The sequence below is a fragment of the Myotis lucifugus genome, unplaced genomic scaffold (assembly GCF_000147115.1).
Source record: "Myotis lucifugus unplaced genomic scaffold, Myoluc2.0 scaffold_43, whole genome shotgun sequence".
NCBI lineage: Eukaryota > Metazoa > Chordata > Mammalia > Chiroptera > Vespertilionidae > Myotis > Myotis lucifugus.
This window is the reverse complement of record NW_005871091.1, coordinates 2834815-2854725: the sequence shown is the minus strand read 5'-3', so window position 1 is coordinate 2854725 and position 19911 is coordinate 2834815. Positions and strand designations below refer to the sequence as shown.

Here is a 19911-nt window from a genome sequence, read left to right as displayed (position 1 = left end):
CTAATTGGTGGTACTGTGGGTCTTTGGAATCTTGTGACTATTATGATGGCTAACCCAGATAAGAGTCATCAGACAAGCTTATAAAACTATAGGCAATTGGCAACTGACCTGTCCTGTTAAGATTTCAAAGCATTGGGATACAAGCACCATCACAAGTCCAAACCAAAGTTACTGGCACTATATCAGGTAGGCAGGACCTATAAACCAGACCCTTCCATCAAATCCCACCCCACAAAAACAAGAAAAGCTCTAAACCCCGAAATTAAAAAGAATAAAGATGTTTATTTGTTTTACAATGAACATTCCAAAGGCACATATATAAAATGTATGATTCAGAATTTATTTGAAACAGCTTCTTAGTTCTATCATTCTCTGTCTTCCATCTTCCATTCCATCGGTCACTACTGAAGACAGTTTAAAAACTTTTTTAAAGCCAGCACAATAGGTTTAGGATTCCAGCTAGTGTTCAGGGTAGACAGGCTGCTCGGCTACAACTAGAACTAAAAACCTTCTGTGAGTTCCTCCAGGATTCCATGGCGTGAGCTCCATGACCCAGCTTTGGGGGTGGGGGAGGGATATGCATCACAACAGATGGCCTTGGCCTGTGAAATGCTCGTTAGAAAACAAATGTGTGCTCCTTGCATGGATGATCTGTGACAGCGGGTGGCCAAGAGGCCCACTCACACTCGGTGGACAGAGGGATTAAAGAAGAGGCCACAGGCTTAAGAAAAACTGCTTTCAACCAGACTACCGTGTATTTCCTGCTTGTTAGTGTTCTAGATGATAAGCTTAAATAACAACCGGAAAACAGGAAGGTAAAATATGCCAAAGGTGAGCACATATTCAAAATAGCTTCTTTGGATTAAACCGTCATTAAGACAGCTGGGATATTTGGCTTGACTTTTAAAGAATATTGGTGGCAATGTCTCATTTTAAAATCACACTGCAATTAGAATTCTAGCAACTACCACAGCACTTTAATTGTCAAAAAGCCACAATCGGTTTCATGATCAGAAAATAAAGCAGTACTTCAATGTTATTTTCTTTATAAAATGACTGAATTTCAAGAAATATAAAGGATCATTTGCTTTCAAAAATGTCAGCTTTGCCATATGGTGTTCCCGAGATCTGCTCTCAAAAACTTCTCAAGTTTTACCATCCACAGAGTCTTTATTCATGACTGAGACCCATCTGTTGTTTTCCATCTGAAGCTGGAAAGAGTTAACATAGTTAATTTCTTCTTTACTCTCAAAATAAAATTTATAAAAATTAAATAACTATTTTCTTTTGCATTGTCCTTTAAACTCGTTTTTAAAATGTGAGTGGAAGATAGAAAACTAGCTCACCTTCTTCAGTAGTTTAAAGCAAAGTGAGAGAAGCTGGACCAAAATAGCCATCATGGATCTTGTCTTTGTAATACATTTATCGACCTATAGTGACAAAAGGTGAGCAAATCAAACTCCTTTACAAGGGGTACTTCAGAAGACTTCATCACCATTTACTTTTAAATGATAACGTTTCTCCATTATGGAACTCTAAGGGTTCTTGATAACCTGAGGCCCTAGGACACAGATGCAAGGATTGTTGCTGGTTCTCGTGCCCAGTTCATGAATCCCCAAGAATGGATGGAAAATCAACCCGTTTTACTTTAGGCTGTTTTGGGGCTCCTCTAAGCATTTCAAATAGTGGCAGTGAACCCCCTACTTTGCAACTCCTCCGGCACCCTGCTTTGTGGCACTCCAATTAATTCCCTATGAATGGAGCCCCTACTCAGGAGTCTGTGCCTTAGATATGTGCTGACATTAGGATTTAAGGGAAGTGACTTAATGCTATGGAATTAATCATGTCAAAAAGCCAATTTATTTGGTGAACCTACTGCTTCCTGGGGTCACTTATAACTGCAGATAATAGGTGACTGGAATTCATACCAAGAAAAATGGAAATAAATTGCTCTTCTGTGGTTATTAGCTCTTTATTTGAAGAAAAGGGGGCTGGAGGCTAATCTGCTAACGAAGTGTCCAAGTCTCAAGTGCCTACCTGGATAACCCACCCTCACTTTTACCTTTAGAAGCCCTTGATTCTGCACAGGGGTCTTAGTTATTGTCTGGAGCTGGTGGCATAGAGGGATTAGCTTGTTTATTTCCAGGAGAAGCATAAGCTTGTCGTCATCTTTCAGCTGAAATGTAATTTGGGAAGTTATAACAACTCCAGCAAACTCTATCTTTCAATCTTAAATACCTTTACGCCTTAGTAATATACCCCAAAGTGGGCATTCATGACATCACCTCCAACATCAGGCAAGTGGGCCTGCGTTACCTGTTTTGAGAAAGCTTGTGCACTTGAAGCAACCTTTAAGCCCTCTTCAGCGAAAACCTGGTGGGAAGAAAGAAATATCACTACTTTCGATGTATGTCTTCTGGATAGTTGGAAGGAAAAATGCTCATAAAAGGCCTGTCATGGTGCACCTACATTTTCTGTTGCACCCAGGAAACCACAAGGTTTTAATGGTATTCAGAAGGCGGCTTCCCCGACCTGCTGCAGCATCCATCCCTAAGGAGGCTCCTCTACACCTGGAAGCCTCCAAGTACTTGAGGGTCCATGGACCTATGATACTTAGCCATACAAACTGTGTCTGAGCTTCTGGAGGGATCCAAAGCTCATCTTGTAATACCCCCAATTATAAAAGGGTGACAGATTTTAGAACATGAGCCGAAAAGGCTTAGAACATCCCTACTTCCAGCTAAGCAAGATTAAATTTGTCACCCACACACGTTCTTTTTTTTATATATATATATTTTATTGATTTTTTACAGAGAGGAAGGGAGAGGGAGAGAGAGTTAGAAACACAGATGAGAGAGAAACATCGATCAGCTGCCTCCTGCACACCCCCCACTGGGGATGTGCCCGCAACCAACGTACATGCCCCTGACTGGAATCGAACCTGGGACCCTTGAGTCCTCAGGCCAACGCTCTATCCACTGAGCCAAACCGGTCGGGCACACACACGTTCTTTAACCAGCCACTCGAGAGGACCAATTCAGATTGGTTTTTGCCTATTCACCACACATTTCACAACCCAGTAGGGCAGCGGTTCTCAACCTGTGGGTCGTGACCCCTTTGGGGGTCGAACGACCCTTTCACAGGGGTCGCCTAAGACCATCGGAAAACACATATATAATTACATATTGTTTTTATGATTAATCACTATGCTTGAATTATGTTCAATTTGTAACAATGAAATTGGGGGTCACCACAACATGAGGAACTGTATTAAAGGGTTGCAGCATTAGGAAGGTTGAGAACCACTGCAGTAGGGGAACAAGATGATGGGAAAAAACAATGACAAATGAGTTGGACTGATAAGAATATTCAGTATAAGTGAAAGATACCAGGGGAGTAAAAAAATGAAGACTTGCCGAAACCGGTTTGGCTCAGTGGATAGAGCGTCAGCCTGCGGACTGAAGGGTCCCAGGTTCAATTCCGGTCAAGGGCATGTGCCTTGGTTGAGAGCACATCCCCAGTGGGAGATGTGCAGGAGGCGGCTGATTGATGTTTCTCTCTCATCGATGTTTCTGACTCTCTATCTCTCTCCCTTCCTCTCTGTAAAAAATCAATGAAAAATATATTTTAAAAAAAAATGAAGACTTAACTTTAAGTGACAGCAGTAAGAATGAAGTGAACAGGGCAATCTGAGAATGATTTGTGAATTAAAAAACAGGTTTTGGTCATAAATTACCATAAATGAAGAAGGAGGCAATAATTCTAGGGATAACTTCACTCCTCTGTCCATTAGCCTTAACACCTTGCTGTCATAGATAAACTGATCTCAAGGTCAAATCATCCTTTGCATCCTTCCCCACCCTTTAAAAGGAAAACCAATGAGTTTTATACCGAGCTTCTAACCCAATGGATTGACTCACTCATATATTCCTCCTCATTCTACATGAACACTTTCTATTTTACATATCTCTTCTTCCCTTGTAGCCTGTAAACCCCTTGAGGGCAAGATCCACATCTGTCTCATAGCGTGTCACGGTTTTAAAACCACCATAAAGCTGATGACTTCCAAGCCTCTCTCTCCATTCCTGAACTACCCTGATATCAGTCTTCAGCAAAATAATGCTCCATTTCCACCCTGTAGATCTGGTGTAGTCCCTTGGTGTCCCCTATCTCAGCAAATAGCACTACCATTTTCCCTCTTGATCAAGCCAAAAAAGCTTTAAGATATAGTCAGATCATGCTACTTCTCCTCAAAACCCCCAGTGAGTTTTCCTCCACACTTGGGGGGAAAAAGTTTCTTCCGTGGCTACAGAGATGTCGGATGTTACCACTTTCTTTCCGGCTCACTCCATGGCATCTACACTTGCCTCCTTATTGTTCCCCAGATTCCCCAGCCTAGTTTCATACCTCCGGGCCTTTAGACTTGTTCTGTCTGCCTGAAATAGTCAATCCGAAGATATACATCCAGCTCACTTTCTCAATTAATATCTCTATGCAGATATTACCTCCTTCGAGAGGTCTTTTCTGATGGCCCCTCTATCCCCTCTCTGTTCTTCTCCTGCACACTTTCTTCTCTAAGTCCTTACACATGGGCGTTATATACTCGTTACTGTCGACCTCCTTCCGTTAGAATGTAAGCTCCATGGGAACAGGGGCTTTGTTTTGTTCACTTTTGTCCATAGAGTCTGACCCATGTGTCCAGGGTCTGACACATGGTATAAACTCCATAAATATTCGATGAGCAGTTTATGTTCATCAGTTTGTAGGCAATTCAGCAGGCATCAGTGTCATGAACGAGCTCACACAAAAAGCAGGCGAGTAGTGGCTCTTCTGCAGTGAAATGCCCACTATGCTGTGCTATGACTTGGAATGAATCTAGAATTTATTCCAACTGTTTCAAGAGAAAAAGCTCATTTATAGTCAACTTTACAGGAAAATCCAGAGAAATATTTCTACAATTCTTCTGACTCAGCTGACAAATATCCTCTCAAGCTGCACCTCCCTTTCCTCGAGAGGCCCAGGTGGAAGCATGGGAATGCCAAAGACAATGGTATACAGGTGATTAAAGTGACAGATGCAAGAATGCTCTTGGTTCTGGAGGGGCGAGCAGACTGATAGGAGAGTCGGGAAGATAAGAAGGAATCTTGTCATCTGCTTGTCATTCTAAAGCATTTACCTAAGCGAGGAGAATTTAGCCCAGAGCTGAAGTAGCAGCAAAACATGGAAATAAAACTTACCTCTAATTGATGAATTAAATCCTGGGAAGTTTTCAGTGGCCCCTCTCCCCTGAAAGAAATGAATTAATAAGAAAGTAAGAAAAAGTTATTGCCTGGGAATTAGTTTTGCAATATTAAAGTTATAAAGCATTTTGTATATTAAGAGATCCCAAATTTCGAAGACTGTGGAATAGATTCATAATATTATGATTTTATTCTTAAAGCAACTTTAATTATTATTTCTTAGACACTTTTTAAAATTTTAAATGAACATTAAACATCTTAATTTTACAATGTAAAGAAATTTAAATCTCACAAGTTATATTAAAGTTTTATTTTTCCTATTTTTCTCATTTCTCATTCCACTTTCAACGCAGGGAGGAGTTCAGTTGTCTTTGATGAGGTATGTTATTTAAGTTTCAATTCTGAGTGTGTAAAATAATCATAATAATATTTGTGTACCTCTCTCATCAGAAGGTTAGAGAGTATCAGATTGAAAACCACCAAGAAGAATTAGACCCTACAAATGAACAGTGAATCACCACAAAGAGCAACACAATGCATGAATCTGGACTCACAAGGGATGAGTCAGGAGATCTGAAGTCTAGTAGCAACCAGTTCTGCCTCCTAACAACTGTGACATAGGAGCAAATTTTTCCTGTTCTCAGACAAACTGTTGTGAGAATCAAATGAAATTATGAAGCAGGAACCACTTTAAAGACTATAACACACTGCAATGGTCAGTGTGCTCAGTGGTTAGAGTGTCAGCCCGGGCACCAAAGGGTCACGGGTTCAACTCCCTGTCAAGGGCATGTATCTGGGTTGCAGGTTTAATCCCAGGCCCCAGCAGGGGGAAGTGCAGGAGGCAACCAATTGATGTGTCTCTCTCACATTGGTATTTCTTTCTTTCTCTCTCCTTTCCTTCCTTCCCTTCGCCTCCTCTTTCCCTTCCATTCTCTCTAAAAATCAATGGGAAAAATATCCTCCAGTAAGGATTAAAAACAGCAACAACAAAAAATGTATAATGCACTGGTAAAACTGAAATTTTTGAAAATCATAAAATGCAAAAATATAAACTATTAAGAAATATTAATTATATATAAATTATTAAGAAATTTATATAAACTGTTAGGACAACATTAAACAATAGCCTGAGGAAGAGCTATAAAATTACCCAGGAAAACTACAAAACTGGATACTGTGAGGTCCAACAGATAAGTCTCTGAAAGAAGCAACTAGATGAGGTTGGTAAACCACAGTCTTAAGGGAAAACAGGAAAGACTGTTGGAGAAAAAAACAGGTCTACTAAATACGCTGGTAGAAAACTAAGCCAGCTCGAGGTTTTACAATTCTATTACCAAGACTTGCCCAAACAGCACGAGGTGTTATCCATCACAGAAACGGATTTCCTTGTCCTGAGATTCAGTGTTCCTGTCCAATAACCATCTTCTAGCAACAAGTCCCATTCCATAGAACTTGAGTTTTCCCTACCCCTCATAATGCAACCCCCCATGCTTCCCATCTCTGTGGGGTGCGTGTCATCCTTTATCAAAACCCACTATTCTGACTGCGAAGCAAATGCTGACCATATCGCCCTGAAACATTCTGAAATAGGAAACAAGAAATAAAAGGGGAATGACAAACAGGAACAAATCTACTCATGAAACTTTTATTAGGGCAGATTTTATATGTCAGACTATATTCATTAGTAATGTATTTCTCCAGTTTTTATCAGCCAAAAGTAAAGATCTTTGTTATTAGAGTTAATCTGGGCACATTTTCTTGTTGAGAAAACAAAAGAGTTCCATTTTACTTTCTTTTGTAGACTTGACTCATCAGATTTTTAAAAGATATGAACTAAGGAAGGTCATAGTGCTGGAAAGACTTAATCCCAGGAGAAGCTTGCCAAAACAATTAAGAACAAAGGAAGGAAACCACCAAAGAGGAAAGGTCACCAATAATGGAAAATATGGGAAGGTGTTAACAAATGACTGCTCAACACAGAAAAAATAGCTCAACTGTCATTTTCCCTTCGCCCTCCAGGAGAATGGTTTATCTTGAAGGAATAGAAGACACACGCAAAAGGGACATGAATGCTCTTCCTAGTGAATGCTGAGTCCTCAGATTCCTTCCACTAGTACGCATCCCTCCCTCACGTCCCCATCCCACTGAAGAGGTGGCCATTTATCTATCTTCTCAGACTTCCTGGAAATAAATTGGACATGGTAGCTCTTTCTTTTCTTTTTCTCTTGAAAGTAAAGCTACCTTGGGGAGATTCCTGTTCTTTCAGGGGTCTTAAGAGACACAGTCTGTCCCTGTGGAGTAAGATTTCTTAATTCTAGAGATCATTTGTAAAAACCTACCTGCCTGTGGATATAAATTACATTGTCCAATATCAGCTTTACCAGTACAAACGTTACTGCCCCCCATCTGCCTAGTCTTTTGCTTATTTTTGTGTTTTGTTCAGAAGCTGGGTAGGGAAAGGGTGCTATTTATTGAGCCCCAATGCCCACACAGTAGTAGAGATCCTACCTAGTTTAATCAAGCTTAAGATTCCAGACTAAATGGATTACATTTCAGAATACTGAAACAACGTGCAGGTGTGAACCACTGCTGACAATATTTTCAAAATCAAAATGAGTAAAAGAGGGGCCATAACATTGGATAGATCAAGTATTTTCCAGATTTTCAAAAATAAAAAAGATAGATTTCAGAAAATTAGTGAAAAGTTTGAAGTCATTCCATGAGAAAATTCTAGAACAGATTATTGAGCAGATAACTGATATTTAGCAACACGGTATTACTATCATATATACATATACATTATTATACCATATAGGGAGATTATTATAATGGAAGGTTTTGGAATGTGATCAACATTGACTTCAACAGGCATTTGCTCAAGAGTCTTGTGATGTGGACAAGACGAAGAATGTAGGTCAGGTAAATGCAAAGTTATTAAAATCTGTGCTATACAATAAGCAGTGACTCACAGAGATTTGGCACTCTATTGAGGTGGTAGGCCTAATGGCTCTAAAAGGCATGTTTTCTAAACTTACTGATGCTGGCTGGGTTGATGTATAGGATAAAAAAAGTAGAATGCAAAATTATGAAGAGGATGGGATATAAACCTAGAAGAGGGTCTCTACTACACCTAAGTCTTAATTGAAAGTCTTCTTGTTGCATTCACTTATTTAAAACAAGAAGGACATATATAGGCTTTTACCATGCACACTAAACTGACTTTAACCTACCAATGATTTCACATGGCATTTTTTCTTTACACTAGATATTAAATTGATTTAAAAAGATCAAAATATGTTTACCTAGTAAATAAATATAGAGAATAGGCCGTCCTGGACATGTTCCGCCCATATCGAACAATCTCATTCTCCTGATTCTCCCACTTCTCGATCTCGCAGTTGGCATCAGAGGTGAGTAAACCTAGCTTAAGTCCAAGCTTTGCAATCTTGGCTTTCTCCTATAAAATATGGAGAAGATATTTTAATCACATGATTTTGTTATTACCGATGTAAGAGGGAGATTAGAAGTAAGATTATGACAAAGAAAAAGGTCTTACCTCAGAGTCAGACTTCTCTGGCTTTAATGATTTCAGGTTTGCATTATTCTTCTGTGACATTAAAATAAAAGACTAAGGTCACTGTGAGGAAATACAATAGTACTAGAAAGCATAATGAAACACCTGTAATAAAGTTGTAACCTAAACATTTTCAGCACATACTTAAAGTATATTAAGTTGTTTAAGTTAAAACAAAGAACTACCTGCAAGTACTCTACTAGTATGTGAGCTCAGCTTGGAACAGGTAGGTAGGTAGAAATCTGGGCGAGGGAAACGGAGCAGTGTCCCAGAAGGACCTAAGGACTTTGGCATTTTCCCACAGTTGTTATTAAAATTATTCTTCTGAAATGATATAATAAATTTAGCCACCCTCTGTAGATGTCCATCTGATCCTAATGTTATGACTGCAATTCAACGCCTTTACCCAATGTGCCCTTTGAGGGCTAAATTTCAGCACCTTCGTTTCACTGATATCCAGATTCCCAATCCTTCACCCAGCTTGTATAGAAGATTATATCTAGAATTACGGTTTAATATTTGAACCAACATGTTGGGCACACCCCTATACTTGAAACAGCAGGTCTGTTTCTATGTGAGCTATTTGGAACTCAAAATCTATTTCCCCCGGGAAAGCAGAAAACACTGTCCACTAGTCAGGTTACCAGGCTTGCCTGCAGGTGCCTATTGCCTAGAACAGTGGTTGGCAAACTGCGGCTCGCGAGCCACATGCGGCTCTTTGAGTGTGGCTCTTCCACAAAATACCAACTTCTGCGCATGGGCCACAAAGTTTCAATGGCACTGTACATGCATGCCCGCACGTAGTATTTTGTGGAAGAGCCACACTCAAGGGGCCACAGAGCCGCATTTGGCTCGCCAGCTGCAGTTTGCCAACCACTGGCCTAGAAGGATAGAAAGCATTACCCATAGCAATGATCCTTTGAAAAATATGTTCAGAAGTTCTCAGCGATGGCGGCCCAGGTTGGGCATCCCTCTCACTCTGAGATCTGCTGTGAGCTCCCATGGTTGGGGCAGGAGTTCCAGACAGCCAGACGCATGGACATAAAGGGTCCAGGAAATGCAGGGACACTTTTTTTTAAGGAAACATTTATTTAAACAACTAGAGCAGCGGTTCTCAACCTGTGGGTCGTGACCCTTTTGGGGGTCGAACGACCCTTTCACAGGGGTCGCCTAAGACCATCAGAAAACACATATATAATTACATATTGTTTTTGTGATTAATCACTATGCTTTAATTATGTTCAATTTGTAACAATGAAAATACATCCTGCATATCAGATATTTACATTATGATTCATAACAGTAGCAAAATTACAGTTATGAAGTAGCAATGAAAATAATTTTATTGTTGGGTGTCACCACAACATGAGGAACTGTATTAAAGGGTTGCGGCATTAGGAAGGTTGAGAACCACTGAACTAGAGGCCCAGTGCACAAAATTCGTGCATAGGTAGGGCCCTAGGCATGGCCAGCAATCAGGGCCAATCAGGGCCTTCCAGCTGCCAGCCGGAGCCTTCCTTTGTTCTGCACTGCCCCCTGGTGGTCAGCGCATGTCATAGCGAGCAATCGAACTCTGGTCTCCTGGTCGACCTCCCAAGGGGACACTTTGCATATCAGCCTTTTATATATATAGACTCTCTCTCTGTATACAAAGTATAAATTATAATAAAACAAAACACTCATGTGCCCACTTAAGAAACAGTCATCACCAACACCTCTGAGGTATAGGTGTACCTCTCTGTTTTTTGTAGCCTCATTATTACCATGACTTATTACTTCTAGCCAGCTACTGTGTCACCAGTTTTACTGTAGAGCCAAACATCCTCAACTTTTCCCTTTTTTCTACTCCATAGTTTATATTTGCTCATTTAATATAGCCCTTTTGAGATTTTCTAATGTTCCTTGCTCTAGAAGAATTGGGAGAAGTTAAAGACAGAAACTAAGTACAGGGAAACTATAAGGTTACACACACACACACACACACACACACACCAGCTGCCTCTTATGTTCATTAGAAAATAAATGGAGATGATCAATGATCTCTTTGGCTCCTCCTTGTAAAGTTGCATCATCTGTATCTTCTTCCTTAATCTACTAGACTACAAAGCAATTAATAAAGCATTTTAAAAAGATAAGAATACCTACAGGTTTTTAGGTTTTATTTTATTTAGAATTTTATGTTCCATGTTTTCTTTTAAAATGAGTCCTGTTTTCATTATTTTTAGGTTTACTTTTACAAATTATTATTAAAATATTTTATGAAGATACAGGAAGGGAATTGCCTGAAAAGGTACAGAAACCATCTTAATCATGCAACCAAGCTTGCCACCTAGTGGACACTACTTTGAAATGCAGTCAAGTACATCAGCTTCAGTTATGTAAAGCTGTACATTTCAAGTCTCTAAATATAAATAGCATGGCATAATTTCATCAAGGTAGGAAACATTAAGAAAGTCCCTCATCTGTAGAAAATGATTCCAACATGACAATGTGAATTAGATAAAAGACATGAAGAACAAATAGGCCTCTGACTTCAGATTATGGCTTCTTATTAATCATGCAATCTGTTACCTATTCCCTCAAACTCCAAACCCAACACAAACAATCATAATATGAACTGAAACTAGATTTTATTCAGAATAACAACTATGAGCAATCAACATTTAATATCCTATTTTAATGTCAATTATTGGGGGCTGGGTAGCAATAGGCAGCAAGAGCGTAACTGAATTCTGAATAAAAAACATTCTGAAATGCACAAAACTACTTACCATGGGCTTTGGAAGTGAAAGGTAGCCATACTTCTCTCCTACAAACAACATATATAACTTAAAACAAATTTTCCATTATTCACATCTAATTTTAAAATATTATTAAATAAACAGGAATGTCAGTCTATTAATTTTAAACTTTGTCTACTAATCACATATGATTGAGAAATAAACGTGTAATTTGATGGTGAACACAGAGACTGTCAGCAGTGGTATCTGTAAGGTGCCTATGTGCCCTCTCCAGCTCCTCCACAGCCACCATGTCACTCACAGTGAGCGCTTCCACGGCAGCCCGCCTTAATGAGACCCCGATCTGCAGGACCCGTTATCAGTGTTTGCCTCCTTTTCCGCAAGTACCAGACCAAGCCATGTACAGCTACCCCCACAGCATGTCCTACCAGTCAGGGAAGAAGACAGCTCTAGGGTACAGATAGGAAGATGAGAAAGAGCAAACAACACTTGCTGGGAACTGACATGTGGCAGGAAGCACAACTACTAAGGAAAGGATATGTGGAACGCCCACTTCATCCCTGCCCTTTCATTTTTCTGGCTTCTGGGTCATGTATAGAGTCAGGTTACAATGAATGACAGGTTGTTTTTTTTTTTAAAGCTAGTTTGTTATATCTGGGATAAAAATTCAAGGTAAGATTTGAACAGTGATTTCTTCTTGGTTTCAAGGAAATTGTGTTCAGCCATAATGTATTAGGTGAAACCATATAAAATTGCTGATACTCAACAACTTTGAAATATAAAAACAGCAATTTCATATAGTTCCATGTAATTAAAGGCAATAATATGTAAAAACACTAAACCACGCCCTTCCTTATGGAATGACTATTACACAAATAGGGCAAACTTGTTCATAACATATTTAAATTTTCATCTAGAACTGTGCTGTTCAATATGGAATACACTAGCCACATATCACTATTGATCAATTGAAATATAGCCAGTCTGTATTGAGATGTGCTGCTGTAAGTAAAATCCATACTGGATTTTGAGGAAATAATACAAAGAAAAAAAATGAAGATCTCAACAATTTTTAAATATTGATTATAAATGGAAATAATATTTTGGGTATGCCAGATTAAATAAAAATAGTATTAAAATGAATTTCACTTGTTTATTTTTTAAATTTTCTTGTGCCTCCTACAATTTTTTAAAATATATTTTTTACTGATTTTTAGAGAGGAAGGGAGAGGGATAGAGAGTTAGAAACATCGATAAGAAACATCGATCACTGCCTTTGCACATCTCCAACTGGGGATTGAGCCTGCAACCAAGGTACATGCCCTTGACTAGAATCAAACCCAGGACCCTTCAGTCCGTGGGCTGATGTTCTATCCACTGAGCCAAATCAGTTAGGGCTGCCTCCCACAATTTTTAAATTACATATGTGGCTTGCACTGTATTTCCATTGAACGGAGCTGATCTAGAAGATGACCTGTCATTACAGGTCAGCCTTAATGGTACTTGGAAATAGCTTTACGATTCAAATCATTTCTTTGTAATGTCAGAATTGTAAGGGGATTTTATTAATGGTTTTCTGGTCTTAGACTTGTGAGAGAAAAATAAAACTTTAAAGAGGAAGTAGTAATTTCCATGCCTTGTCTCCTAACCCTGATGTAAAAAGTGCCAGATTTAGCTGTGAGATTAACAGAAGACTGTCTTCAAGTCACTCAGAACCTCAAAACTCACCATCTATCTTAATTCAAAGTGTGAATCCTGTCCATAGTACCTCTTAAAAGTGATCTTAATAAGCCAGGAAGAGGGCATAATCATTACTTAAGGATAATTAGCTTAGGTGAGCAATCCTGTGTTATCTACCCTTGTGATCCCCTGTAGTGCCCATGACTCTGAAATGTTCACATTTATTCTCCAAAAGGGAAAAAATAGCCAACTGTTTCGGTATTTCTTATTTCTCCAAGGTACAAAGAGTTAAAGAAACCAGAAGGTAGGGAGAAATAAATCCATAAGAGAACTTATATAGTCTGGTCTGCTACATTCCCATTGGCCAGTCCCTAGTCGCCAGCAGTCCACTCCCTGAGGCCCTCTTTCAGGTACTGTACTTGGCTTTGCTCCCCATTCCTAGCCCTCAGTGAGACTCAGAATGCTTGATGATCATTGCAAAACTGATCATTCTTAGCCAAGTAAGTTGATAAAATACAAAAAAAAAGATGAATCTGAATCATTTTATAATTTTATAGTTTTTTCCACACAAGTCTAATTATTGCCATTAATTTGAAGCAGAGCAAGAATATATTGACTCAATTATGTTTAGCTATTATATCAAATTAAAGAGGCTGTCTCTGATGAAAACATGTTATAAACATTAGGAATAATTGGAAAAACAAATATTTGGGGAGCACATACTTGGTACAGATATTTGTTTTACAGAATTATTTTCAAAGCACTAAATCCTTTGTTTAATACCCCCTACATCAAAACCACAATTGTGCCATCTTTATTTCTGAGTTTATACTTCAAGATCAATTAAGCTCACCATTAAGTCCCAAAGGCCCTCTCATCTTGCGAGAGTACCAAAAATGATTTCTTCTGAAAACCTAATTGAGAAGTACTGTTCCCGTTTTCAATATTCAGAGCTTTTCTGCATCTCTACAAAATAAAACAAACTCCCCAGGGACATATAAGCCTCATCATTTCATTTCACTGAAGATGTGCTACATTATTCCCTATGAGAAGTTCAGTTAGTTTTTCTGGGTTCCAGAGGGGCTCTATATCACACACTCGATCAGAAAAGAAACCAAGTCCCTAGACCCACTTAAAATGAATGCCTAACCACTGAAGGACAGGCAGATTATTGGCTAACCTCAGGAGTGGATTGACAGATTCAAATCCAAACCCAATCATCAACCTCAGACCCTTCTTTACTTTCACATTCAATCACCAAATCCTACCAATATTATTTGTAAAATTCTTCTGGTATCAGTCCTCTTATTTCCATTTCTATTACCCTCGCCCCATCATCTGTCTGGATGGATCACTTCCATGTTCCAGACTCATGTGTTCCCCAAATAAGCTTGTATTTATCCACAAGCATGTTCCTCTTCCTGTACTCCCCATGTCAGTGACCAGCACCCCATGCATCCGACCTGCCAGGTGATGAATTACATGCAGGGCTATGAAACAGGGCTACCCCACATCCTTAAACACTGAGCTTAGTCATGTGAACTCTAAAATGGGTCAAATAGAACCAAGGAAATTCAGCTTCCTTAAAGGAGGGATAGAGTCTGCAAGCCATGAGAGAAGGCTTCTTCCTGACATTTGTCTAAAATAATCTCAAGTTCTCCATGCTGCTACATACTCATCACTAAGGGAAAGTGAAGTCTTCTTTATCCGGTCCCTTCTAATATGAAGGCTATGGCCTCCTTGGAGGTTTGGTGAAAAGACAAAAAGGACAGAAGACAAATATTGATTTTTGAGATCTTTTAAAAAATATATCTTTTTATTGATTTCAGAGAGGAAAACAGAAACAATGATGAGAGAGAATCATTGATCGGCTGCCTCCCACATGCCCCACACTAGATATCGAGCCCACAACCCGGGCATGTGTCCTGACCGGGAATTGAACCATGACCTCCTGGTTCATAGGTCAACACTCAACCACTGAGCCACACTGGTCGGGCTGATTTTCGAGTTCTTAAAACAATCCCATGAGGCCTGACTGTGAAATGTGAGTGTCTTGAGTAAACAGAACAATGACCGAACTCCCAGAATGACTTCAAATATGAGAACACTTTCTCATTGCTTAGCATGTTGTTTGCCACTTAAATGGTTGGCTCCACGATAGTTGCAAATATATCTGATAATTTTCCCAGTTGTGAGAGTCAACATATGCAGGGCAGAGCTAAGGTGGCTAGAATACAGCAAAGGCTTTCCAATGACAGTTATAACATGAGTTATGACAGTGGCAGAGAGAAGCGGGCCCGGAAGAATGCCCTCGGTGCTCTGGGTGGCAAGCAGTGTGCAGGTGCAAGGTTGACAGGCAGGGCTGTCATAACCACACAGAGCAGGGAGAGCAGCACCGTGACATGGGCTCAGCCCAATCGATAACGGCGAACTCAGAGCTGGGCTTCATGGAAAAAGCTTTTCTTATGAGCTTCATGATAAAAAGCAAGGATAAAGAAAGGCACTGTAAGAAATCAACCAGCTCTGTCTCAATTAACCCCACATAAAGATGTCGTCTCGCCCTGACTGGTTTGGCTCAGTGGATAGAGCGTCGGCCTGAGGACTGAAAGGTCCCAGGTTCGATTCCGGTCAAGGGCATGTACCTTGGTTGCGGGCACATCCCCAGTAGGGGGTGTGCAGGAGGCAGCTGATCGATGTTTCTCTCTCATCGATGTTTCTGACTCTCTATCTCTCTCCCTTCCTCTCTGTAAGAAATCAAAAAAATATATATTACAAAAAAAATAAAAAATAAAAAATAAAGATGTCATCTCATGTCTTTACCAGTTAAACACTGGGTGTGCCATTGATAGAATGCAGCAGAGTTTTTCCTCCTAAAAAGGAATTTCTGTTCCACCCTAAGGAGGTGAAAGTAATCCTGAATTTTTTTCCAAAAATATGTTTTTATTGATATTAGACAGAGAGGAAGAGAAAGGGAGAGAGAAAGAGAAACATTGATAAGAGAGAGAAACATCGATCACTGCCTCCTGCATACCCCCTACTGGGGATCGAGCCTGCGACCCAGGCATGTGCCCTAACCCAGAATTGAAGCAGCCACTTCTCAGTGCATGGGAAGACGCTCAACCAACTGAGCCACACCGGCCAGGACAAGCCTGAATTTTTTAGGATAGGATACCCAAACATTAAGAAGACCTAAGGAAGAGGTCATTTACATAATATCCAGCTTGAAAGTCAAAGAAACTACAGTGACCATGTAGTCTAAAATAAGTCTATGCCTTTTCCTGTTTCAAGTCTGGTCTATCCGCTGAGGGTGCGAGTGCTAAGAAAGGCTGGGAGGCCACTTCTCTTCCTTTCCTAACCAAGTCCTAGGGCTAAGTGAGCATTCTCCCGTAAAGGCGGATCAATTACATCACTTTACCTTTTAATGTATGAAACTTGCCTCACATAAAAACCCATGGGACCATAAATACTTTATCAAAGCATCAAAATGATATGCCATTCAGACTAGCTATCACAGAAATCTTTAAATGTAGAAGCATGGTAAACTTTTATCATACTTTACAAATTATGATATACCTATGAAGTCTATACCATTCCCTGATTTTTAAGCATAGCAGCAATTATTCTAAGTAAATATTTTCAAAAATATGAAATGTTTAAAAGTCCTTAGTCAGTAAAAAACATCTAATTTAATGTTATTGTGACTTTAAATGCATTTTATTTTAAAAACTAGGCATGCTTGACACTAACAGAGGCCATTTGAAGGGAAAAATATATAAAAATACAAATAACAGGACACACAGTACAATGGGAAATAAACAAAAATCCCAGTTGATGTTAAAATAAAAAGTAAAAATGATGCCCTCCTGCACATTGTACGGTGTTATTCTACATGTTGTAGAAATAATGAACTTACCCACCATAGGAAATATTCCCAGGTCAGGAGGTCATCAAGGAAAACGATTCCATCCAAATGGAAGGAAAGCAATTCAAAAATCAAACAACTACATTCATTTCATTATGAAATTAGTAGAAATAAATCAGATAATCACTGTGTTGCGGAAGAAATTTGTACTAAAACTAAAAAGCAATTCAGAAGAAACATAAAATGGCTTAATGTCAATAGGAAAACTAGAATGCTAATATTAATTCAAAGAAATCTACTATGCTGTTGTACAACAAACTTTACTGCTTCAATACTAAATAAAGGACAAATATTATTTTCATAATTTTTTGTGGAAGATATCTTACTATAAAAATAACTCAGGATATAACAAGATAATTCATTGTGCATCTGAAGTGTGAAATTGAAAAACTAATAGCGTTACAATAAGATAATAATATATTTCAATATGTGGACAGTCTCTCACCTCGTCTTCCTTCAAACACATCATTGATTTCTCTTAGCAATGTTGACATGTCACTAATTTGGGATTCCCACGCTTCACAAAATACATCTAGGTTTTCTTTAGCAATTTTACTAGATGGATGCAATGTCAATGTTTCAGCAGCAGAAATTATCTGAGGAAATACAATATAAACAAGTGTGATTTTTAAAATCTTAGCTCTTAGAATCACATGAAAGAACAAACTTAAGTCTGTACTATCCAAATCAACTCAATAAACAATTATGGAGTAATTTCCACAGATAAGCCTCATGTTGGCCAATATGGAGATACATGGTGGAACAAAACCTACTGTTTCTTATAACCCTGTCTACAGACAAACAGTACGTGTTATTCTATACAAACCTCGATTCCGGGAGCAATTATCTTGGGGTGGGGGGGTTGTTTTGTTTTTTATTTCGAGAGTACGTTTATTAAAGTGGGGGACAGTGAAACCAGGGAGGGCCTAGGATGGAAGAAGCCACAGGAGAGAGAATGGATGGAGCTGCTGTGGCTCTCTAGAAAGGTTGTGGGAAAGAAGCGAGCTAAGGCAGGGCTGCTGTCAGCTCACTGTAGAGTCAGAGAAAAGGAGAACTTAGGGGCAGATTTAGGGGGTTAGCCTGGGATGAGCTGCCACTGCCCATTGCTCCCCTGGTTGCCAGTCTGGTGGGGACCTTTAGAGTAGTAGTAGTAGTAGCAGTAGCATTGGTGGTGCTGGCAATAGCAGTGGTGGTACAGTAGTGTCGGTATCAATAGTAGTGCAAGTAGTAGTTGTAGCTAGACAGCAGTGGTGGTGGTGGTAGTAGTGGTATTGATATTATTAGTGGTAGAGGTAGTAACATATGTACACACCTATGAGTATATTGTAGATATATTCTTGAGATACCGTGCTAGGTGTTTGACATACATTAATATTAACCCTCAAAAACACACGAACAGCCCTCGCTGGTGTGGCTCCGTTGGTTGAGCGTCCTCCCACACACTGAGAGGTCACTGGTTCAATTCTAGTCAAGGGCACATGCCTGGGTTGCAGGATCGATCCCCAGTAGCGGGCGTGCAGGAGGCAGCCAAATGATGATTCTCTCTCATCATTGATGTTCTATCTCTCTCTCCCTCTCCCTTCCTCTCTGAAATCAATAAAAAAATTTTAAATTTAAATTTAAGAAAAAGGAAGGTCACCAGTGGCCATGCAATGGCGAAACCTACACAGTAAGGACTGGACTTTATGAGCAAGGAAGAAAGTCACTGGAGAGCTTCCAGAGACTGGCATATCAGAGTTATGCTACGTTCAAGGAAACTAGAACTAGATGCTTCTCTGTGAGGGCACAGTCCCACGGTCACAGGACTGACAAGCTGGTGGCAGCCTTATGAGCAGAACACAGTCCCCATCTGCAGGGAAGGTGGACCCCTGGCTGGCCAGCCAGGTTTCAGCACTGCTGCCCTCCTCTCTGGAGCCACTGAACAGCGTGCAACCTGCTCACTGTGCCTAGGATGTGACTAACACTTTAAAGGAAATATAAAAATGGCATTGCTAAAGCAGAGAGCTCCAGAAACAAATATAAAGTATCCAAGAGGCACGCTCTATCTCCTAAAGTGACCCCTTTGAGAGACAGATGGCAAAGACTGGGTAAAAGCCAAGGTGATGGGGACAGAAAAAGCTTCTCAAGTTTGGAAGTTGACAAGAGGCTCTGTCATCATCCTGGGGAAGAAAATCTGGATTTCCTAATCATTGCTGCAGTGGAAACAGTAAACAGAGGACTGCGACCAGCTGATTGCACACGGCAGGAGGGCCACATGCTTTAGTTCTACTGAAATACACTGCAGCCAGGGCTAGTTGGATGACTCCCAGCTGCAAATAATGAAGCCTTGGTGTCTCCCAATAAACAGAGGCCCTCTGGTTATAATAAAATGTCAGCAGATGACCTCTGGTGAGAGTCACTCATATACAGCTGTCCCTTGAACCATGCAGAGGTTAGGGGCGCTGACCTCCCCACACTCAAAAATCCACGTATAACGATGTAGTTACTGCTTCTACGATAAGCCTCTGCCACTGTTCCCTACAGGAGGGCATATAATCATCCCTCCAACAGCCAACGTGGTTCTGCTGGAGGGCGTGTACCACCAACTCGTGTTCACTGTTGTCAACCATAAATCCAGGGGCTTGGCATCAATCTTCAATGTTGCAAGTAAGAGGTAAGCCCTTTTGGCTGACCGTGGTAAAGGAAACAAGCACACCTGGTATTTGTAATTTGGGGTTAGAAAGGAAGTTCTGTCCCTCACTTTTTCCCTTAGAT

At 39.9% G+C, this 19911-nt stretch overlaps 1 protein-coding gene across 7 annotated transcripts in view; it reads right to left on the bottom strand.

Moving 5' to 3' along the window:
- Positions 1-262: 262 nt before the first annotated feature.
- The window catches only part of CTNNAL1 (catenin alpha like 1), a 53559-nt gene continuing 33910 nt past the window's right edge, over positions 263-19911 (bottom strand). For 5 of the 7 annotated variants that reach the window (XM_006088043.3, XM_023753298.1, XM_023753300.1 and 2 more), the window contains 9 exons: positions 17603-17753; positions 11586-11623; positions 8797-8847; positions 8543-8697; positions 5238-5286; positions 2317-2373; positions 2063-2176; positions 1347-1430; positions 263-1211 (listed from right to left, as the gene is read on the bottom strand). In XM_006088043.3, coding sequence (XP_006088105.1) covers positions 1146-1211; positions 1347-1430; positions 2063-2176; positions 2317-2373; positions 5238-5286; positions 8543-8697; positions 8797-8847; positions 11586-11623; positions 17603-17753 — 765 coding nt within the window. In that variant the 3' untranslated portion in view covers positions 263-1145. Of the gene's footprint in view, positions 1212-1346; positions 1431-2062; positions 2177-2316; positions 2374-5237; positions 5287-8542; positions 8698-8796; positions 8848-9717; positions 9883-11585; positions 11624-17602; positions 17754-19911 lie in introns of those variants that run through there. The other 2 variants (XM_023753297.1, XM_023753302.1) reach the window with 2 other exon arrangements.